This window comes from Rousettus aegyptiacus, unplaced genomic scaffold (genome assembly GCF_014176215.1).
Source record: "Rousettus aegyptiacus isolate mRouAeg1 unplaced genomic scaffold, mRouAeg1.p scaffold_m13_p_17, whole genome shotgun sequence".
In the NCBI taxonomy this organism is placed as follows: Eukaryota; Metazoa; Chordata; class Mammalia; order Chiroptera; family Pteropodidae; genus Rousettus; species Rousettus aegyptiacus.
This window is the reverse complement of record NW_023416292.1, coordinates 12,961,419-12,984,951: the sequence shown is the minus strand read 5'-3', so window position 1 is coordinate 12,984,951 and position 23,533 is coordinate 12,961,419. Positions and strand designations below refer to the sequence as shown.

At 43.3% G+C, this 23,533-nt stretch overlaps 1 protein-coding gene and 1 pseudogene across 7 annotated transcripts in view; both read left to right on the top strand.

Annotated features, from left to right (window-relative positions):
* The window catches only part of RGL1 (ral guanine nucleotide dissociation stimulator like 1), a 194,661-nt gene that overhangs the window by 161,629 nt on the left and 9,499 nt on the right, over window positions 1-23,533 (top strand). For all 7 annotated transcript variants that reach the window (XM_036234524.1, XM_016145595.2, XM_016145598.2 and 4 more), the window contains 8 exons: window positions 619-722; window positions 3,867-3,951; window positions 8,908-8,997; window positions 11,552-11,638; window positions 13,279-13,311; window positions 15,367-15,488; window positions 17,865-17,957; window positions 20,721-20,907. In XM_036234524.1, the coding sequence (XP_036090417.1) occupies window positions 619-722; window positions 3,867-3,951; window positions 8,908-8,997; window positions 11,552-11,638; window positions 13,279-13,311; window positions 15,367-15,488; window positions 17,865-17,957; window positions 20,721-20,907 (801 nt within the window). The remainder of the gene's footprint in view (window positions 1-618; window positions 723-3,866; window positions 3,952-8,907; window positions 8,998-11,551; window positions 11,639-13,278; window positions 13,312-15,366; window positions 15,489-17,864; window positions 17,958-20,720; window positions 20,908-23,533) is intronic.
* LOC118612998 lies at window positions 10,385-10,503 on the top strand (annotated as a pseudogene).

Here is a 23,533-nt window from a genome sequence, read left to right as displayed (position 1 = left end):
ATTTGAAGTACCAAGGTGTTTCTGGATGTTTATGATTGTGGCTCAAGCCAATTTGAAACTAAATGAATGTGTATAAATATATTCCCTCTTGGCTAGGAGCATAAAAGCCAAAGTTCAACTTGTGGTGAATTTTTATTGCCAAGTTATATACACCTCTCTGGACAAGGGTTGGTCATGGGATGTTCGATACCATCTGACCTCAAAGTGGCTGCTGCCCAATTCACTTTGTGGGTCTACAGGATATAGTGGCCTCTCATGTGTATTTTTAGGGCATCTGTGAGCTTCCAGCAGAAGAAGGCTTGCTTTCTCTAGCAGAGCTTTGCAGACTCACCTCCATTCGTGTTTTCACTAGGAAAGCTGGAAGCTATAAAACTGTAACAACAACGCAAAAAATATATTAAAGGAGAGCAAAACAAGCATACGGTGCCAAAATCTATAAAGCGTTTTGGTGACTGGGGTGGGAGTAAGGAGCCACTTTTTGATGTTCGGTATTTATACAGCTGCCTATTTCGTGGTAAGAATTCATAGCAGCTGTGATACCTCTAAAACAGGAAACCACTAACTCACTGTATTATTGATATTTAAATGCCTTTTATGTTTTAATCACTCTCCATACAGGAATGTAGAATCCTGAAGAATTTTTCCTCCTTGAGGGCCATCGTTTCGGCACTGCAGTCCAATTCCATCTATCGGTTAAAAAAGACATGGGCCGCGGTCCCAAAGTAAGTTCCCAAGTGTCTGCTCTACTTTCTTTGGCTGGGGCGATTAGTGGCTGCATAAATGGTGTGGGTCCCTCACCTTCAAAGCGGGTATTGTATAACGAGAGAAGCACATTTGAAAGCCTCTGTGTGCTCCAGCGGGGTGCATTTTACATGTAATCATTATTAAATATGAGGCAGGGCCACTGCAGAAGTCACATCCATTCTCAGAGTGTGCCAAAGCCAAGGCTGTTGGCTTTCGGGATGACTTTAAGGATGTGCTTGCTTATTATCCGGATTTTGAGGGCTAAGGTTGCGGAACAAGGAAGTGATAGCAATTTCCCGTTATTTCTGGTTATTTTTCAGCTGCATTCCAAAGCCCGAAGGTATTCTAAGATGTGAGTGCTAATGTGTACAGACAGGACGTTAGTTCTTGCTGTTCAGTAGGAATCCATTTAGTTAGTTTCTGCTTCAGCATATGAAAAGCCATCTTAGTGATCTTATAAGTCTCTAAGTGTTCCTTACCAGTTAGCTACATTTACTAACTGGCCATATTCTATATTAATTTTCTTCATATTTCTCAGTATCGCCTTTGGAACAATTAACAATTTAACATCCTTAGTATTTCACTATCGCTCTTTCCTCCGTTTCCAGAGCTTCCCTTGTAGACCAGAGAACTTTCTACCAAGGAGGGAAAGGTGAGGAGGCAGCTCTGGTCCCACGTCAGTGCAGATTGAGAGGCCTGAGAATGTGTCATGGCTACAAACAAGGCCAGTACATTCAGCAAGTCTGCCCAGGTCTGCACTAATCAAAAGTCAGACTGTATCAGGGGAGAATGTCTAAACTGTTTATAGTCTGTACTGTACACAGTGTAGTCGGTTTCAGGCAGGAGAGGGGCCAGCTGGCTCCCCTGGCGGGCTCGCTCTTGCGGAATCAGTGGGTTTAGTCCTTGGAGTGGAAGGCATAGTGCTCAGTTTCATCAGTTCACTTAGAGCTGATTAATCTCGAAGGGGCTGACACTCCCCAAACTTGCAAGAGACCCAGATCGGTAAACCAGAGTTTCATAAATTTATGCTGAAAAGTGAGTGCCAGAGTACGCAAGCTTCCTGACGAGCTCGTATTCTCAATCCGAGGACAGTTACATGGGGCGTGTCAGATTATTTATTGCATAATTCTGTGATGGATAAAGAGAAAAATTGAAGTAGATGGTCTTAAAGCCAGGTGTTACAGAGCTATAGAAGCCACAGCTGCTTGGACTCAAGAGCTCATTCTCTGTTTAGGATACTGTTATCTATCAATAGCAAAACTGACAGATAGGCTTTGCAAAGTCTGATGCAATTATCTTGATTACCACTCTTTTTTTGGGTTCTTTATCCTTTTCACGAGTTTGAAAATTCAAAGTGACTGTGTGTGTGAAAGAGAAATTAGTTGACTTATTTTCCTCTGCACGTAAATGCTGTGAAAGATATGGGCCATATAAAATTATTAGATAATAGGCCCTAGAGAACTGCATGTGAAAATCAAATGCGTACAGAGCACTAATCCTCGACACCCACCGACTTCAACTCTTTCTCCTCATCACTGCTCCCCAACCGTGGCATCAAAAACAAAGGCCTGGTCAGATGTTAAAATGCATCCTTGCCTGATTGCAGCCTTCTCTGATTTCAGTGAGGGGTAGCCCTGTCTTTCTTTGCTGGTTGATAAACAGAACACTATCGAAGGTCACTTAACCAACCAAGGGTTTCTTCCACGGCAAATTCGAGGCTAAAACACAAGTAAAAAAATTAGTGGACTTGTATGTTGATCTCCTTGGTTACCATTTGAGAAAGTCCATTCTTCTAGTTGTTTTTTTTTTTTTAATGATTAAAAAAATTCCCACAAAACAAACCTCAGAGCTGCATTCTCTACAATGTGAGTGTCTGGTTTGTTTCTTAGTTGGGTGGTTGGTTCATGTTTTAGCAGGGATGCTACAGAAGTGTCACAGTTCCTTAGAGAAGACATGTTCATATCAGCTTTATGTATTTTCCATTGCTAAATTCAAGAGACAGGGTTAGGATATCTTATTTGGTTGTCACCTTCCCTGTAATCCTCATTGCTAATAACTTTCAGAGGATAGAGAAGACATCTATTTCTCTTTATTTAGGCCCACATGTAATTAAGTTCTTAATTATTTTTTTCCAAAATATACATAGCTTTAATGGTTTTCTTAATTATAAGAGCAATATTACACTCATTTTGAAACAATAAGTTCTTAATAATGGCTTTCTCATGATAATGAAAATGCTGGATATACGATGATATTGCCCTCGTGAATTCTTTGCCTTTGGAGTCATCCACTCCATTACCCCGGAGGGGTGTAGGGAGAAAAGCATGAGGTCATGGAGAATGTAGTATCCTAGACAGGGAGAAGGACAGAGCTGGTGCTTTACATATGTGGTCCAACTTTCACTCGATCCTACAGAAAACTGCTAGTATTTCCATTGTACAGATAAGAATATCAAAGTTCAGGAAATAAGCAATTTGTCTAAAATCGCTAGGGAAGTGAGGGGCGGAGGTGAGATTTGAACCCACCTCTTCTGCCTCCTGCATCCGAACTTATTTTGCCATCTTCTCTGACTCGAGAGCGAGAATTCTAGCCTGTGATTCAGGAAATTTGGGTCCCATACCTGCAACTCTCAGTAGCTTTGAGCGGAAAATTGGACAGGTCTGTGACCTTAGCCAAGGGGACGGGCCAAGATGATTACTTAGGTTTCATGGGGCTCTGTGCGGGGTGTGTGTGTGTGTGTGTGCGCGCGCACTTTTGTGTGTTGTAAGCGTATTGTGTGTGTGTGTGTGTGCAAGTGTGTAGTGTTAAGACAGATTTTTTTTAACTTGCCGAAGAGAGCATGTCCCAATTGAACAACTTAACGCCTCAATTTGACAATCCGTTTTTATGATTATAACACTTGTGTAGAAAATATCCCTCTCTTCACACAGCTGAGCACATCCACCTTTTTGAAAAAGCCACCCTGCATGACAAAGTCATTGGCTTCATCTGCTCCTCCCGCCCACTGCTGCTGAGATCAGTGTAACCCCCTGGCTGCCATGGGTGCTGAGAACAGCAGGGCCGAAGGTGTGGGCCTTCTCCCAGCTCTTCATTTGTTAATGTTTTCTTAATCCGTCTGACAGGGACCGAATGCTGATGTTCGAGGAACTTTCAGATATCTTCTCGGACCATAACAACCACCTGACCAGCCGGGAACTCCTGATGAAGGTGAGGCTCTGGAATCCATTCCGGGAGGAGCTCGGGTCCCCTTAAGTTCCTCTGGTCCCGTGAGAACGCCCACAGTGACTGGAAGGCAGACTTTTGGGTTTTTGCTTTTCACGCTGAAACTAAGAAGCTCGGGACTGAGAAAATTCAAAGTCCAGCTCCTCGGCTTCGCTGTTGTGCAACTGGATTGTGAAACCTGTGCTCGTGTGCGTCCCTCTTAACAAGCTGCTCTGCAAGTCCCAAGTGCTGGCAGCATGGGGGGTAATAGGCCCTGGAATATTCCTTCTCAGCAAAACGCCTCCCAGAGTGATAGCGGCCGAGCCAGCAATTCCACATCCTTTATTTGGACTAAATTGCACAATCTGTCAGTCAGCAATATTTATTGAACACCAAGAGCGCTGATTCTGAACTACAGGCCCAGTAAAGGTGTAGCGTGATTCATTTTATTGCTCCAGGCATTTGTTTCATATCGAATATTCGTAAAGCATTGGACTGGCCTCTAGGAATATGAAGATGACTAACACAGATCCTGTTTTCAAGAGGTAACCTTCTGGGTGCTGGGTGTAGACACTCTACAAGAAGGAGTCAGTAGTCAAATAAAGGTACAAATACCAAGTTGTAAATAATGATCAGAGGGGAACAAAGAGGAGGCGCTACCTTCAAAGCCCTTCTATGAAGTAGACTCTATTACCCTCATTTTGCAGATAGCCAAGACTCGGAGTGGTGAGTAACTCGCCCTGCGTCACACGCCTGGGAGGTGGTAGAGGTAGAATGTGAACTCAGCCTGATGAGATCTTAAACCCTGCGCTGTTATCACGTAGGCATAAAACCGCTTCTTCTGATGACTTAGTAGTAGGGGGCAGGGTAGGTCAGGTAAAACTGCATACAGAAGATAAATCAGTAATTTGACAAATATTGATTGAGCTTTCACTGGATGGTAAGGTGATTCCAGGGGAGGGGGAGAAGTGGACAGTTATAAAATAGTATGAGATGTGCCACCACGGGGGGAAGCCCCAGATTGGGCGGTTAGAGGACATGTCCTCGTTCTTAGTCTCCTTTTCTGTAAATAGGAGACAATAATAGCATTTAGTCTACTGAGTTCCCAGAAGTGTTCTAAAGATGACTAAGATAAAATATTTGAAAACATTATGCAAATGTAAGGTCTTTTTAGTATGTGGAAAGCTATATACATGGGAAACCAAAGTATATGTAATAAATGAAAATAAGGTAGAATTTGCACATGCGAGTTGGGGCAGACAGTTGGAGTAGGAATGGAAGGCAGGTGGAGGTGGGTTACTAAGCAAAGGCATCCAGTTGGTGACAGATTAGTCCTTCCGGTAAGGGTGTCTGCTATGGTCGTCCTGACTGTTCTCCTGAGTCCGACTCATCCCTCAGGTCCGATTAGTTTCCCTCCCATGTGCTCCCATCATTCCTCCGACCTAGCACGTCCCTCATGCTCCTCTGGAATTGCCTATGTGCTTCACTTGTCTCCCTAATGGCCTGTCAACCTTTTTCAGGGTTTATCTTTTCCACTGTTAAATTTCCAATGCCTAACACAGTGCCTGCCACATAACAAGTGTTCAGAAACTATATCTGACTTCATGAATTGATGGGCCTTATAATTCACATGACTTTAACAGCTTGCCCACTGTTAGCCCATCTCGGAGCAGATGCTATAAGTCGGGTGGTTTTACGCTGATGTCTGGCTTTGGGTTTGGCCTACCTGCTTAACTGCACACTCAACAATGCTTGCCGAGATCGTGTTACTACTCCCTGCCTCACATCCCCTGGATTTACAGACTTTAAATGGAAACTCATCTGGCTGGAAGGAGATGGCTTAGTGGTCTCCCTGTCAGTAATATGAAGCTAGACTAACTGGAGCCACACATTCAAATCCCAATAGCTCTGAGTCATCCTTGCAAAGTAGATAAATTGAATACTGTGCAAAGCTCGTTGCCTGGTGGCAGTCTTCTGGCTGAAACCTTAGAAGCAAAACTATATCTAGACATTAAAAGTCCCATAAACCTTTCCTAACAGTAGAATTTTATCCCCATGCTCCAAGTTAGATTTCTTATATATGGCCCGGATCCCAAAGAAATGAAAAACTTGGCTATGAATTCATGGGGTCTGTGCATTATCATTAATGATAGTGAAATGTTTGGGGTAGTGTATATATATACATATATATATATATGTATATATATATGTATGTATGTATATTTAGATATCTTTCCAGTCATCTTTGTTGATCATTCTTTAATATGAAATATATAACTCTGGGTGTTAATTCTTAACACAGTTATAAAAAATGAAATCAAGGTATTTAGGTTCTCGAAAAAACCACTGCAAAAAATTGCTGGCCTCTGTTTCTAATATGCCATTCCTGGACTTACACTGATTTGTAGTTGGGCAATCTCAGTCTTAAATGACCTCTCTTCTCTTCTACTTCTGGGTAGATGTAATATGCCCCTTCTATAATATTATGACTGAGGCAACTAACAATGAGCAAAACATCCAGTCTTCCTTTTAATCATTGGAAAAAAATGTTTTTATTTTTCTAAAAGATTATCTGAAACCTGTAACCTCCTTATAATTTCTGTCACTTAGATAATTCTAAGCAGGCAAGTTATAGAATCTACAAATTCCAAAACAACAGGAAAACAAAATACCACCAAATCTTCTTGGTTCTTGGGACTCTTGGTGAGAATTCTTCCTGGTCGAATTGATACAAACAGCTTCTAGAAAGGCCCAAGAATTTGGCTTAATGGGATCTATTGTTAGAGCTGGGGCAGGAGATTGCTTAGGGCTGTGAAGACCTATTCAAGGAATTACCATTGGGTTCAGAGCTATAAGTTGACCAATATTTATTGAGAAGGACCCCCCTGCCTGTTGCACTCTAGTAGAAGAGACCCCTGTGAGGCCCAGGAACAGGATGGGGAGGGCAGCCAAACTCTGCTAAAGCTGGAGATAGAAGGGGAGACTTAGGTGAGAAATTTGCACTGGAGAATGGGAGGAAGAAGGACAGAGGGGGAGAATTGAGAGGAGAGTGGGAGGTAGTGGGAAGTGTATAGAGGGAGAGATTTGGAATTTATCCAAATAGGTGATGATTAAGGTCTTGGGACTGGATAGTATTTCCAAAACCATGAGTATAGCGAAAAACAAGATGAATTTGGCAGAAAGAAGAACCACTATGAAAGTAGGAGTGTGAGCAGCGGAGGAGGCAGGAGGAAAGAACCAGGGTGATGCGATCACGACACCTGTGGGGAGCTTCCAGAAGTTTCCAGGGGCTGGTGGTGTGAGACAGTGCAGAGCAGAAGATTGAGGGCTAAGGAAGAAAAAACTCAAACTCTTGGATGCAGCAAATAGTGGATTTTAAGTTGACGCTTCATTTGGAAGAACTGTACTAGTCAATTATCCAGCCAGAGATGGATTTTCCTTCTCACGATATCATGAAGTCAAGAAATCATCAAGTCTTTGAACTTCCTGCCTCAAGTCTTTATTTTTCCACCAATGAAGGCGTTGTCCTAGATACTCTTGTAAGATCCCTTCCATTATTGTTATTCTCTGATTCCCAGGAGCCTTTTAACTTTTCAGAAACTTCTCAAGAGTTTTAGGCATATCTGCAATAATTTCCATACATTATAACTCTCCTGATGATTAAGAAAATGGATGGGAACCAGAAGGACCTACCGACCGGAAAGAGATGGACGCTCTCATTCAAGTCAGCCGGAATTGCCTTCACACTTCAAGCAAGTTCTCAAGAATTTAGGAGGACTCACGACCACCTAGCACAGAAAATGGCACATATTAAGCCACTTTCATGCATTCCCAGGAAAATCTATGAATAGAATATCATTAAATGATAACTCTCCTGATTATCCTTTGTTAATAGAGAGAATTTAAAAAGGTACGGTGAGTCACTATGGGTTCTGTCCCTGGTGGTATACCTGAACCTGGTTAGGTGGATAAGGCTGATGAATAACAGAAGATAATTGATGCCTCACTGCCATCAGAAAGGCCAAGTCACTGAAAAAGATCCTCTTGCAGTTGTACAGTAGTGAAAGTCACATGCAATGGTAGCATAATAAACCCAGGGAAAACTGACTAAGGGAAAACTAATGTAGAGGTTATACGCTACTAAATTATGAAATTTGCCTCCCATTCATACGGTTCCTGGAAAATGAGAACAAGGCTCTGAAACCACAAAACCGAAAACACTGTTCAGTCAGCAAACTCAAGATTAGTCATTATGTAGAAGAGTTTAAGAGAGTTTGTTGTTAAACAGACGGGAGGAGAAAAAGTACAGCCATCTGTCCTCAGGTGCCCAGAGCAAGGATTGTCTATCTGTAAGGGTTCCAAACCCAAGAAGCAGCTTGAGAGAACTAATCAGGAGAGGAAAAGGGAGAAAAGTGTAAGAAGGCTTGGCGCTCATAGATTAGCTCTGTACCACAGTACTGGACTTCCTCAGAAAACTTCCGGTACAAAAGTTTCATTTAGCTAAGAAATACCACAGAAATAGTCTCTTTTCTTTCACAGAATGCTGGCACATGCACTTCAGGCCAATATCGAGAACTTACAAAATGTCCAGAGAAAGAGATCTTCATTTCTAGGACTCGTCTTTATTTTGAATACAATTTGGGATGTGTAAAAATGGCATCCAGTTCCAGGAATTGCCTGTCTTGTATTGACAATTGATTTTATAACCAAACCAGGGGCTCTTCTTACAAAGTAAGGGCAAAACAGGATAATCCAAGGCCACAGAGTTTTATTACAAATAGAGCACTTGCAACAAGCCGGGCATGTATTTGCATAATTCAGCCCAGAGCCTGATGTGGCCCCCTTCAGTTTGCATAGCATTCAGATGGCTGTGCAGAGGGTCTGTACCAGGAGCGAGCTGCCATTTCACTCTTTCTGGTGCCCTTCTCCATCACTCTTCTCTGTGTGTGCTTCATTTCTTAGGAAGGAACCTCAAAATTTGCAAACCTGGACAGCAGCGTGAAAGAAAACCAGAAACGGACTCAGAGGCGGCTTCAGCTGCAGAAGGATATGGTGTGTACAGCCCTTGGTCCTCTCTGAGACCATCTGCAGGGCGTCCATGCTCTGATATGAGTTCCCCTGTCCCCTGCCTTGCTTGTACTCAGCCACCCTGGGAGGGCTGTAGGAAGGATGTTAGGATGTTATCACTCCCATTGGACCCAGTGGAGAATGAGCAGTGAAAATGAGAAGTCATGGTGTTTCCCGGAGCATGTTTTTCTTTTCGGCGGCATGGGAAAGTCTGCAGCAGGTAGACTTCTATCCCTTGTACTCTATCCACTCCTGCACTTAGAAGCTGCTGCTACCTTGGCCTTGAGACCTCCTGGGCTTCAGTTCCCTGACGGGAATGCCACTGCAGTCAGCTTTGGACACACAGTGGCTCAGGACCCGGGTGCTGAGGAAGGGAGTGTCTGCGCCCGGGAGGACTTGGTCTCATACTTGGCCACCCCCTCGTTTGTTCCAGAGCCTCTAGTCACCTTCCAGCTCTCCTTCCTATGACCCCCAGGACTCAGCAAACCCTTCTAGGTCTCTGATACTCGAAGGGGTATTGTACCTCCCTCCTTAAGTCATTACTATCTTTAGCTTTATTTTGTAAAAAAAAAAAAAAAAGAAAAGAAAAAAGAAAAAAGAAAAAAAAGAACAAAAAAAACCCCCAAAAAACTCTCCTAACTTTTAGCAAGAAGTTGGGAAGACCAGAGAGAGATTAGAAACTGATAAAGTCTGCATAGTCCCTTCCCAGCTTAGGGAGGGTTTTCTCCTTCTTTGGGAACCTGGACATAAATCAGGAACGTTTTTGAATGACAGGACTCTTTTGTAACATAAAACCTGTAAAAAAAAAAAATCCACGGTAGTGCAAACCTTTTTAGTTGTTCAAAGACAAGTTAAAAATAGCCGTTAAGAAAAAGATTATTTTAGCTCAGGATGAGACCTTGTGCACATAGTGGGGAAGGAGAAACTGCAGCTGACAGTGAGTTCCTGAAGGACAAAACCCTCCTTGTGAACCTCATGGAGCAGCTCTGCCGAGGAAACAGCCGGCTTCCCGTCCGCAGCCTGGTCTCGCCCAGGCTGAGACTCTGTTTTCTTGCTAGAATTTCCATAAGTGCCTCAGTGGGACGTAGGATAAGGTGTCCATGGAAGTCCCTTTTTATTTTCTTTTCAAAATGGCTAGTGCCTTGCTGGCTTTCTGGAGAATAGAGATTATTTCAATGAAAAAAATATAGTGAAATTAATATAGTGTGTACCTGTAGTTAAGGTATTTCTTCCTTGATCTCTAAGGGTAAGTAAATTTGTAAAAAATAAGTTTGTTTGTTTTGCTTAAATTTTGGAATTTACAGGTAAGTTCCAGATAGTTCCTGTGAACTCTCACCCAGTTGTCCTCTTGTTAACATCTATAACCATGGCAGTCTACGGCCACGCCACCCTGAACACGCCCGATCCCGTCTGATCTCGGAAGCTAAGCAGGGTCGGGGCTGGTTAGAACTTGGATAGGAGACCACCTAGGAAGACCAGGTGCCGTAGGAATAAAACAAACAAACAAACAAATAAATAAAATAAAATAAAATAAAATAAAAAATATAACCATGGCACAACTGTCAACACTGAGACACGGACACAGGCATACGACCGTTAGCTAAAATCCAGACCGTACTGGAATTTTAGCACATTTCCGTCAGCATTCCCTTTTCTTCCGGGAACCAGTCCCGCGTGCCACGCTCATGTAGCTGCGATGTCTCCTCCGGTCCGTGACAGTTTCTCAGTCTTCCCACGTTTTCTGGTCTTTGACAGTCTTAAGAAGCGCTGTCCTGGTGCCCTCAGAACGCCCCGCAGTCGGGGCGCGTCTGCTTTCCCGGTGTTAGACCGAGGTGATGGGTTTGGGGGACGGCTAATCACAGAGGTGAAGTGCCGTTCTCGTCAGCACACATCAAGGAGTGGGGGACGTCGGTGAGACATCTGGTGTCACTGGCGACGTTTCCGTCAGTCACTTGATTAAGTTGGAGTTTGCCAGGTTTTCCGCTCCTAAGTCGCCATTTTCCCCATTCCCTCCTCTAGTCTTTGGAAGCGAGTCACAGTCTAGGCCCAGGGGCCATCGTAATAGCGACGCCCCCTCCTCTCGTGGTACACACTCGCCCCCAGTGTGCAGCGGTCCCCTCTCTCACCGACGGCGAGGCCATCTCTGTGCAGGGCCATTCCAGACCCCTGGAGAGGCCGCTCACTCTGGAAGGGAAAAGCTGTCTTGAACATGCTTGCCCAGTCTCCTGGCTTTGAGGCCCAATTTTCATGACTTTGAAAGTTATATGTTACGTGATGTCTTATCTGTGTAGGAATTTTAAAAATTTCTTTCATGGATATTAACACTAATGGTCCCAAATTAGGCCTCGAATGGTCCAGGGTTACACGCCAACCCTGCCGAGGCTTACCTGGCCACTCAAAGATCGCCGCTGCTGGCTGAGAAGGGGCACGTTGCTCAGCGTGGCCACGGCAGCCCGTGTTCTCCAGCGTGGAGACTGAATAAACGCTTAAAGTCGTCAGTGACAACCAACAAGACCGTGTCGCTGTGCTTGCTCTCCAGGGCGTGATGCAGGGGACTGTGCCCTACCTGGGCACCTTCCTGACCGACCTGACCATGCTGGACGCTGCTCTCCAGGACCACGTCGAGGTGAGCTCTGTGCGGGTGGGGGAGCTGGGCCTCCTCACCAGACGCTCGAGAGAGAGAGTCGCTTTTGTTAGTATCCGTCGAAGGCCCATTATGTGTGTGGCATCGTGTGCCATGCCGTGAGGAACACCAAGGTGGATAACACCAGAAGCGGCGCACAATATAGTAGGAGGAATATGTCAGACCAGGCAGTGATTGATAGAAATACTAAGAATTCAACCCAAAATGCGATGAGGAAGAGGGGAGGTCGTATGAGGGATGAGTGGGTTTGAGCAAGACCTTGATGTTGAGTCGGACTTCGGGAGGCATTAATATTAATACTAACACTGTATTCTGTCTTGTGGGGTAAGGAGTCAGTCAGATCTATGGATTTTCAAGTATTTCTCTCTCTCTTCATATTAGTATCCACTTTGAGGCACCAGCCCTGGTGCGCGTACGCACACTCTCCCTCTTTCAACGGGAAAAGAGGTGATCAGAGGAGCTACTTGTTAGTGACTGTAACAAAATAGTAAGGGGAGAAGAAATCTGATATTTCAAATGAGATTTAAGGATTGCTTGCATGTGTTTAAGCTCATGTCACCTCCCTAATTATCACACGCAATCAGACTTTATAACTAGGAGTAGCAGATAGTTCGCACAGACCCGCCTCCGAGCTTGTCCTAAATGTTGTGGACATGCTCATTCATGTTTTGTGTGCCGGGCTGTATGTCTCTTTATATCCTCTACCTCAGCTTATTTCAGGAAACACTCATTAGTGGGGAATTTAGGGGGAGACCAATTATTTAGAAGTTAAATTCGGCCTACTAGGAATAGGAACTAGGGGGAATGAAGAATTGAAACTTAACTTTTATGATGCTATATAGAAGCAGCTTCCCTTTTTGATAAACTATTGACAATTTGGTTCCTACTATGAGTCAAGGACCATTCATTATTGTTGCGTTTGGAACATTGAGTAAATGGAACATTTACTCAAACTTTTGCTTTTCCTGTCTGTGCAAACGTATTTGGATTCTGAATTGCAACTACTTTATCATTACTATTTTAGTTGGTTTCAGATATTTTAAGAGAAGGCTGTTTGCCTATCCTGTCCTATTCTAATTAATTAAAAGAATGTTTTTCTTCAAAGTAAATTAATAAATAAAACAGAAATAAACTCATAGATACAGAGAACAGATTGATGGCTGTCAAATGGGACGGGGTTTGGAGAAAGGTAAAAAAAGATGAAGGGATTAAGAAGTATAAATTGCCAGTTATAAAAACAGTCATGGAACTGTAAAGTACAGCATAGGGAATATAGTCAATACTATTGTAATAACTACGTATAGTGCATGGGTACTAGACTTATTAGGGTGATCATTTTGTAAGTTATATAAATACCTAATCACTATGTTGTATGCCTGGGACAAACTATGTCAGTGGTAATTGAAAAATAAAAAATGGAAAAAGAATGTTTTTCTCGAAGCAAACAATGCGTCTCTTTCTTCATAATAGCTATAATTATAGTGTCATCAATAATTGTGACTTTATTTTAATCTTAATTAAAATTCTTTGACCTATTTTAATGAGACCCAGGACAACATGGGGCTTGGCTATGTTTCACGGTAACTTGGTTTGTCACTTCTTTTTTTTTAAATTTCTTTCAGGGTGGGCTGATAAACTTTGAGAAAAGGAGGAAGGTAAGTCGCGATCTTGGCTGTGATTTTCCATTTTCTCTGGGCATGTCAAAAGCACAGAAGTGGGGACTTCAGTTTTTTGTAGAGGTAGAAAAAATGAATTAGTATTTATTTGAACATATGTCATAGATCACTGTGCATGACATATTCCTATACGTTATCCTACGAGAGCTCTGCGAGGTAGATTTTATCGTCCTCAATTCGACAGTGGGGAGACCAAGACTCAGAGCAACGTGGCAACTTGACCATAGTCCCCTGGTAGCAGAGTCAGGGTGCCAAGGTTCATATCCTGTCCGGCTGCCCCTAAGCCCACATTTCTTTCCTTACCCCTCCTCACCTTTTTTACGATTAGCTTTAGTAACAACAGGTTCATCTTATTAAAGAGAAGGGTTACTAGAGATGGTTGACTCTTATGGGTCTATTTGAGAGAGGAAAAGACAGGATCTTCATTGTTCCATGTGGATAATTATTCTTTTCCTTTCCTGTCAGCAAAGGAAGGGGTGTTTAACATCAATATGAATTTTTTTTGGAGACAGTATAATAGTTCTGCAATGTGCTAAAAAAAAGATAAAACAGAGCTTAGAAAATTTTGTATGGCTATAGTGTTAATATGATGTATTTAGAAAAGTGTTTAAAAAATTCAAAGGAAAATGAATGAGAAAAATAATAATTTTACCCAAGAATATTCTTCTCATTCTTGAGTCATTCATTCATTGTTTCATTCCTCAAATATTGATAACATACCTGGTATGGGTCGGGCATTATGACAGGTTTGGGTATTGCAGTAGGACACCTCCCCACATCACAAACCGGAGCTCCCTGCCCGCAGAACAGTTCACAATCCAAGAGGAAGGGAGACACATAAATAGGCAATTATAATACAACCTGATAAGCTCTTGTGAGCTGAAGTGGGTGTTATAGGAGAACGTAAGAGGGGCATTGATCCCCAACTTGTGGGATTGGAGACGCTTCCAGGAGGAAATGACATTGAAGTTAAAACCCAAACTTCAGGAGCTAGGCCGGCTGAGCTCATTAGTAACAAGGTGCACTAACCTAGACACTTACAAATCTTCTGTCCTTAGAGTAGTTGGTGTACTTTCTTCTTTGGCCTGATGATAAGTGTTCCTTGAGAAAATGGAGACCAAGGATGGAGGTCTTTGGATGGGGAGTTGACACCCCAGAATCTTCTAGTCGTTGAGTTACTTCTGTCACATCCTGTAATGGCAGAACATTCAGGTTTTGCCTGCACGATCACCCATCTTTGTCCTTTAATTTCAGAGTAACTCGAATAGCAGTCTCTTTCCTTTTAAGACTTGCATGTTAAACTCTTGGAAAGTCTGAGTATAAAACCTAAGGCTAAAGCTGGTACCCATTGCTGACTTAAAAACAAATCTTTTTATTAACGCATCTTAAAAAGTATAAATTTTGGACATAATTATATACTTGCTTCTCTCGTGAGCTTTAAAAGACTTAGTTAAGTGATTTACTGGAGTAGTAAAAACCCAAGGATTCAGGAAATCTAAACATTTAAGTTTATGAGGCCTTAGATATTCAGCCTTACCCTCACTTATTTACTGAGGGGTAAGGGTTGAAGAAGATGGGGGCGGGGAACTTGGGAGCTTCTCGACCAAAAGTAATTTTTTTTTTTTTGTCTTTTAGGATACAGAAGTAGAAATTTTGAATATATTTTAGAAGTATTCAGTTAAAAAAATAACTTTTCTATCTCTAGACTGGAAATGAAAAAGAAAAAAGAAGCTGCTCTGACTTTAAGTTATAACTAGTTTGGGTTGCTTTGGTGGCTTGTTTGATTTATACAATTGCTTTATCAAGGAGAATGGAGGATTAGCAATTAAAGTGTACAAGGACTTGAGAGTTTCTGAGTTAGAATTTTAAGGAGTTATTCAACTCTTTTATTTCTGAAGAAGGCAGTACTTCAGAGTCCTTCCTGATGATTTTCTCTGTTATTTATCTTACTGTGGCATGTTTTCATGTCGAAAAGATGTATATTTGATTGACCCTACTATTCACTCTTTCTTTTTGGTGTTCTGTCTGCTTTAGGAATTTGAACTGATTGCCCAAATAAAGCTCTTGCAATCTTCCTGCAACAGCTATTGTATGACTCCAGACCAAAAGTTCATCCAGTGGTTCCAGAGGCAGCAGCTCCTAACAGAGGAGGAGAGGTAGGTGGACATTCTGCCCATCAAGGCAAAGCTGTGCTGTTGGCGAGAGGAATACTGTAACCAGTTCCTCATCTGGCCGTCTATGCAACAACTGTTAAGTGAGCAGCTTCAAGAGCCTCGGTTTTCAGAGGATAATGGTATAGCAGGAAAAGCTGAATTGACGGTATCGGAAGATGTGCTTTCAGATCCTCGCTGTACCGTTTAAGTGTCTCGGTAACCTTGGACAAGTCACTGATTCTTCCTGATCTTCAGGATGCTCATCTGTAAAATGTTTGTTGCTGAGGCTTGAATGAAATCGTATTTGGGAAAGCACTGTAAAGGGTGCTTGTCTTCCTCATCGTCATCACCGCCACTGCCGCCACTGTTGTTGATGGATACTACCTCTCAGGGAATTCCGAATGAGGGAGGGGAGGTCGACTCATGAAGAGCTGAAATATGATCAGTAACTAAAGTGCTGTAGGACCTTGGGGCGAGAACGATTCATTTGGCCAAAAGTGGGGAAAATAGGGGATAAAATCATCAAGTGTTAACATTTGGGCAGGGCTGTGAAGGAGAGAGGAGAGCTGGAGAAGAACATTCCAGACAAAGAGAAGAACACAAGCAGAGGCCTGGTGGCCTCGCGTGCTCGGCGTTCGGAGGAGTAACTCTGGTGTGGCTGGGGCGCAGGGGACAGGTTTCAGAGCAGTGGCTGATGGGTGCGGAAGGCACAGGATCTCCAGGGTTGGCCCAGCAGGGGCGTAGCCGGTCCCTCCGTCCACAGGCCTGGAGTCCACAGGCCCTATCTGGCCTGCCGTGTGCGTTTACATGTTTAAATGGAGGGAAGAAAAGAAGAATGTGACCTAGGACAGTTATTTGAAATTCAAATTTTAGTATCCATAAATAAAGTTGTATTGGAACACAGCCCATTCATTTACATCTTGTTTATGGTCGTTTTCTTGCTTTTAGGGCAGAGTTCAGTAGTTGCATTGGGGATCATGTAGCCTGCAAAGCCTAAAAAAAATACTTAGTATTTGGTACTTGTGAGAAAATATTTGCTGACCCCTGCTGTAGGCCAGGGGATTTCCTCGAATGTTTCTCATCAGGAAGAGCAAAATTAACAGCAAAATAAGTGTTTTGCAGATGAGGAAATGAGGTTTAGAGAAGTGTTATAACGAGGCCATGATAGAGTCTGATGTGGTGTTGGGCAAACCAGGTGACCGCTCTAAGCCTGTTTCCTCATTTGAAAGGTAGATGACTTCTGAGATCTTTTTACATCTCGGAGTAGATTGCGCTTGCTACAATTACAGCGAAACCTTCGATTCGGTGTACTTTTTAGTTGGCGAGCTTTTTCCTTTGCCACCTAGAAAATAAAGAAGTTATTGCCTCCCTCCAGGTCCCCAGGTCTGGTGATCAGTTTGTGTGAACGGACTTTCTCTCTATGTGCGTGTGAATCCTCTCGCATGCAACATGCAGACCATGCTGGTTGGCGGGTTGCATCAGAAGGTCCAGGCTCGAAATACGAGCCGTGTAATTGACTTTTTAATGGTAAAAGTAACCTTGGTAAACGCGTCCCATTTTTTCTTGCTATTTATAAACATTTCTACAGCTTATGCTAATATTTGAATAATTCCCGTGTCAATGAATACTTCTACTTGAGCAAAAACCTGGACCCATCTTTAGGTTTTAAAAAGTACACATAATTAACAACTTACCCAGCTAAGATTCACCACGCTTACTTTTCCTCACCTTCCCCCAAACCAAATATATTTACTGGCTTTCAGAAAAAGACATTTCAAGTCAGATAGAAATTCCTCTTGTGCAAGTAGGTGTCTGAATGTGGAGCATTTTTAATTTAGGATGTTTTGTCAATTAAAATCCATATTTACATATCTTTATCAGTAACATAACTGTCTGTGTCTATTCGCTGCAGAGTGGATAGTTTACAAAAGTGTCGTCTTTCATTTCCCTCAGAGAAAAAGTAAATTGGCACATGCGCATGTGCCCACAGACAAAGCGGAAGGGGGGAGATGCCGGAGGGGAGATGGTTTTTCCACTGGCAGCAGGATGAGAAGGATCAGGAAACAGAATGGGGCCAGCCTTTGCTGGTGCCACAGCGTACAAATCCAGGTTTTTTTAGACGTGGAACTAACCAGCCTCAGTCCACGTGTCAGTAGGGGGAAGAGAGGTGTACTGAACTCTGCCTTTAAAGCATGTAAGTTTGTAAAATCTGGTCATTAAGTCAATACCCTCTGACATTTATGATAGAACAACGTAGTATGTATCTTTACTGTGAATAATCAAAGACTTCCTCACAAACGAAACCAGTAAATTAAGTGAATTGAAATCTGTCCTTCCGTTCTCGACCCGTGACCCCGTGTGCTCCCTTCCCTTCCCCAGCTACGCCCTCTCCTGTGAGATCGAAGCAGCCCCGGATGCCAGCGCCGCCACCTCTCCCAAGCCTCGGAAGAGCATGGTGAAGAGGCTCAGCCTGTGAGTGTCGCCCAGGGGTCCCGTCAGAGTGGGGCGAGAGCAAGGGTTCTCAACACGGTCCCCTTGAGGCAGGGTGAAAATGAAGAATGGTTAACTCACTCATTAAAGCTCCTGTCATGACCTCGCTGTATACATTTTCTAAGTCCATTCATTCTTCTCTTCTCTTCTGTCTGGTATGAACCCCCACCATCTCCTGCCTGGACCACCCCAGAAGCACCCTTGCTGGTTTCTGGCCTCCCTTAAAATGTACACCGGACGATATCATTTCCTTGCTTATAAAACCTCCAATGGTTTTATTCGAAGATAGCACCCAAACTCCTTCTCCTAGGGTGCGGGGCCCTGAACGATCTTCTCCAAAAATTCCTGACCACTTCCTCTCACCCAGCACTGCCCCTTGCTTGCCAAGACCCAGCCCTTCTAGCCATCTTTCAGCCACAGCAGCTGGTCCTGGCTTCGGGGCCTTCACAGTAGATGCTCCTTCGGCCTGGCACGCTGCTTCTTTCTCGGTGGCTAGCTCCTTCAGATGATAGGCAAAAATGTTCCCTACTAAGAAAGTCACTTCTCTGAGGTTGCTGTCTTCCCCGATCGCTCTCAATCATGCTGGCTGTTTGTTTCGTTCTGTTCTGTTTTTCCCAGTGGAATGTAAACCACCTGAGAGCAACAGCCTTGTCCATCGTAGCCTTGGCTGTAGCACGGCTCAGTGCCGGGCATATGAGAGGCCCTCCGTAGCTCACTTCATCATACCTGTCTCCCTTTGAGTAAAATCCGAAGCCCCGGCAATGGCCCTCAAGACTCTGCAGCTTCCCCTCGCCCACCCGTCCCATACCTGTCTGTCCTCATCTTCCTCTGCTCACGCTACTCCTCGCATTCCTGCCACCTGGACCTCTCTGCTCATTTTTACTTGCTGTTTCTTCTACTTAGAACCCTTCCCCCAGATATCTCTCCCCTCCTTCAGGTCTTTGCTGAAATGTCACCCTCTCAGTGAGCCTTCCCTGACCACCTGATTAAATACTATAATTTATCCGCCTGACCTGCCCTTGGAGCCCTCTCTCACCTTTGCCTGCTTCACATTTCTTCATTGCATTTATCTTCATCTGACATGCTGCATGTCGTATATGTCTGTTTGTTAGCTAGAATGCGTTATCCACTCAGAAGCTGCTCAAGCTTCTCCCTGGTATCAGAGGATATAAGGCATTAGTTCTAGAATCTTCTGAGCCACCGTTTCTTCAGATCTAGTCCCTCTTCCATTTTCTTTTGATTGGCTTTCTCTGGAATTCTCTTATACAGGCATTTTTATTCCATCCCTCTTTTTTTTTTTTCAATGTTGATGCTTATTTCCAAGGATTTTCTTCAGGTCTATCATCTAGTTCATACTTTTTCTCTTCAACAGTTATTTAATCCTTACACTGAGTTTTTAATTTAAATCTCTGTATTTTTCAATTTAGAAATGAAAATTTTTTTCACGTTAACTTCCTGTTCTTTTGTCAGAGTGTCTTGGTCTTAACTCCTGCTTTTAATTTCTTTTCTTATGTCTTTAATACTTACCTTATAGCTTGGCCCATGGTAAACACTCAAATATGTGTCAAATGAATGGATAAATTATTAGTTTCTTTCTGACAGTTCTTATTTCTGAAGTTCTTGGGAGTCTAAACATGCTGTTTGTTATCCTTGTTGACTCTCTTTGGCCAGGATACTTTCTGGTGTGTATTTTGCAGTTTTGTACTGTGAACTCATCTTTCTCAGGGAATTCTCTGCATGCAGCCTCAGTTGAAGGTATATAACTCTAGAAATGCTGTTTTAAAAATTCTAGTTTCCCCCAGAATATCACTGGCCTGAAATTCCCAGTTCTTAGACCACTTGGGTGGTAAGTCTGAGTGAGGTCCTGGCCCAAATCACACATGATTTGGGAGGAGACATTTTTCCTTCACCCAACCTCAGGCCAGGACAGACAGACTTCCCTGCCGTCTTCCTATGCCAGTCGGAAGATACTTTTCTAGCTCACGTTTTTCTAAGGCCACAATTCCTTTGAGGGTCCTGACTCTACATAAGGGGTCTCAGTTCCAACTCCCCACCTTCCATAAACAGCAGCCCTCGTCTTTGGGGCCTGTGCCTGTGTGAAGATCCGGGTCCCTGGTTTTCTGAGGTTGCCACCTCCCACTCCTCATCCAGAACAGCTGCAGAATTAGCTCACATACTTCTGGTTTTCAGTTCCTTTTTGGTTTCTGGCCTTTGGGATTTTCCTTCCTATCTTGCATGCCCAACTCAAAAAAATTTTTTTGTTGTTTAATGTTTCTTGTCTAGTTGTTTTATAGTGAAGGGGTTTGGGTTATTGTAGTTCGTCAGATTGTTAGAAACAGAAGTCTTCCTCCTTGGTTTCTTGTCTAACAGAGTGTCCACTTTCTTCTTCCGCCTCATGGAATTCATTTTATGGTGGGAAGTCAGAGGGCTGTGGTGATGATATTTTGATCCTGCCAAATTGGTCCATAGACTGTTACAAAATGGAGAGCCCTTGACCTAGAAAGACTTCAGATTAATGTGGCCCTTCATGCAACTAAGCAAACTGTGTATTCTTTGAGGCTGGAAATAACCTATTGAGACGATGCTGTGTTAGAAACTTTGAGCAAATGTTTTTCTAAAGTAATAATGACAGGGCAAGCAAGGCTGAGAAAACATCAAGGACTTAATTCACACAAAAATATTTGCTCGGTTATGGATCGCACGGATTCGTAAGAGTCAGAATGCCTGGCATTGTGTCTTCTGCAGACTGTTTCTGGGGTCAGACATCATCACCACTAGCACCCCCACCAAAGAGCAGCCCAAGTCCACGGCCAGTGGGAGCTCCGGCGAAAGCATGGACTCCGTCAGTGTGTCCTCCTGCGAGTCAAACCACTCCGAGGCTGAGGAGGGCTCTATCACCCCCATGGACACACCTGATGACCCTCAGAAAAAGGTATCTGCTTAATCCCTCTCCATAATTCCTAACGCAGGCACACGACACAGTGTTTAGCATATGAGGAATGTATGTTTTCAAGTTTATCACTCCATAGTATTTCGAAAGTCGTGCTTTTAGTAGGTATCAAAAGCAAAGTTCTACCTGGAGACTCATTTCTTATTGAAACAGGTCCAAAAGCAATGAGCATGTTGGTTTATTCATCTAGCCTTTGAAATATTGTTCATACCCACATCCAAGGGTGGCTGAAGGGTTGTAACTTGTAACATGAGCTATACTTTATTTAGGAAATGTAGGATTTTCTTGGAGCAAAAATTAAGATATGGAGATGTGTATAGCTTCTTGCTGTCCTATCTTGTCTTAGCTACGCTTTTACCATGATGATGTTATATAGCAAACCACTCCAAAACTCAAACTGAACTGCAGGCTGTTTGATTTGGGTTGGGCTTAGCTCTAGTAACCCCGTAAGCACATATCAAGCCTTCACTCAGGTCATATCTGCCAACATTTTATCAGCCAAAGCAAATCATGTGGGCAAATCCCGCCTAAATAAACAGAGCAAGCAGCTATATCCCATCTCTGGTGGGAGGAACCGTGGAGTCACAGGGCAAAGGGCTTGGATGTCGAGGAGGGTGAGGAGTTAGTAAGAGCGATACAATCTACCACGTCCCCCCCAAAAGGGAAAGTGACGTGAGGTGATAAAATAAGTCCCATAGAGAGTTTCCATTTTCGATGACTGCATAAATAAATGAAAAGAAAACAAACATCCATCTTAATCTTCTTTACACATCTGCTTCAATCTTTGGCCAAGGAGCTTGGATCAGAGATGTCAGCTTTGACGTGACTAGAATTCGTACCATTTCGAGAGGTTTATGGCCAGCCACGCTTGCTGCCTAGGTGACTTCTGGCTGCTTAGCCTAAACTTAGGCCAGTGAGATAGAATGTTTGCATGCCTTCATTTTGTCTGTATCCATTTTGCAAGGGGATCTGTGTGTCGTTTCACATTTGTTACAAGCAACAACCACAATCTGGGAACCCACCCTCAAGTGACCTTGCCACAAAGTAGCCAGTGCAGGAAGGACACCATACTCAAGACTCCTCAGATTGAGACGACTCAGGTGCTGGCCCAGGGAACATTCTCCAGGCATTAGGGAAAATCTCTGCAAACCCTTATGGTCATTCTCTCAGGCATTTTTCCTAAACCAGGGGTGTGGTCATTCTGCAGGACCTGACATGTGACGCTGAGTTTGCCAAAACCTGGCGCCAAGTCTCATTATCCACCTTTCGACAGGTTCTCATGCTTTGCGGGCCCCCCTTTGGATGATGGCCACTAAGACATCGCCCACACCTTTAGGGGATTTCTTCCTGCCCAGGAAGGCGTCAGAATCACGGTTGCGCTGTTCAAAGGACTTGGAAGCCCGGTGTGTGCCATTTGCACACTCCCCGCTTCGTCCCTTTTGTCTCCACCCTCGTCACACTGGCGCTTTAATTTCTTGCACGAGTCAAAGATTTTTATTCTTTGGGTGACCCTTTCTCAGAGTCATGAATTTCTATAGGGTTTAAAGATGAGAACTTGAATTGGATGCAAGTAGTTGCTGGGCTACAAAGTCCCTGACTGTTAACCGGCTTGGCCTCCGTTCTCCTGCCCCGTGCGCAGCTGGCCTGGCCGGTCGCCTCGGCCCCTTCCTGCCCTGAGGCCCTACGTCCCTCCGGGCTGCCGCCTGCCTTCCCCACCGGCCACACCGTGAGGGCGCTTGTCGTGGTGAAGTGTAACTTCATTCCTTTTCCTTCATTCCCCTCCTCGTGATTTCTAAACAGTTATTTTCACGCTTGCTCCTCATAGTAGATTCTCTCAGGCGGTTGGTTTAGAGCTGCCATAACCCAGGCATCTTTAAGGCCTTATTTATTTATAAATGTCATTAAGATCATAGAAACTTCAACAATGGAAATAGGGATTTATGTGAAGGAAAAAGGAGGCGAAAAATTGAACCAATAATTGGAAAAGAGACATTCTTGGCTACTGTGTAGTACACCTTCAAGCAAAGTGAGGCTGTTAAAATGATCAACTATCAGTTAGCCCTCAAATTGAGCCACGAGTTAACTCATTTAGACACATAAGGGGGGAAATGTAACATAACCTTATTACAATAGAGCCACAGTTAGACTCCTGCCTATGAGAGTTGAAACATCAACTTCCTGGCTCTAATGAAACTCAACATGCAGGAGAATTTAACATGTAGTTATGCCATAGGAAGAAGAAGTCTATAGGAAATACAATAGAGTAAACTCCATTTTATTTGGAAGCCAGATAATCAGAAAGGTAGGCAGACTGGTAGGTAGACATGGACAGGTAGACTGGTATAAAACAAATGAATATTATTTATTTTTTAGATGACTTAGAGATTATTTTATAAGATTGAGTGGTGTAATTGGCTTAACTCATTCTAAGAAATTGTAATTTTCTACAATACAAATTAATATTTAAAATTGATCAATTTAATGACTTTTCGGAGCACCACCTAGTGAGTTTTAGACATCCTATTTCTGTCGTAACTGGTGTTCCACAATGATAACTATGTAGGTAAATCAGAAAAGCACATTAACCATAGTACCTCATTCCTTAGTT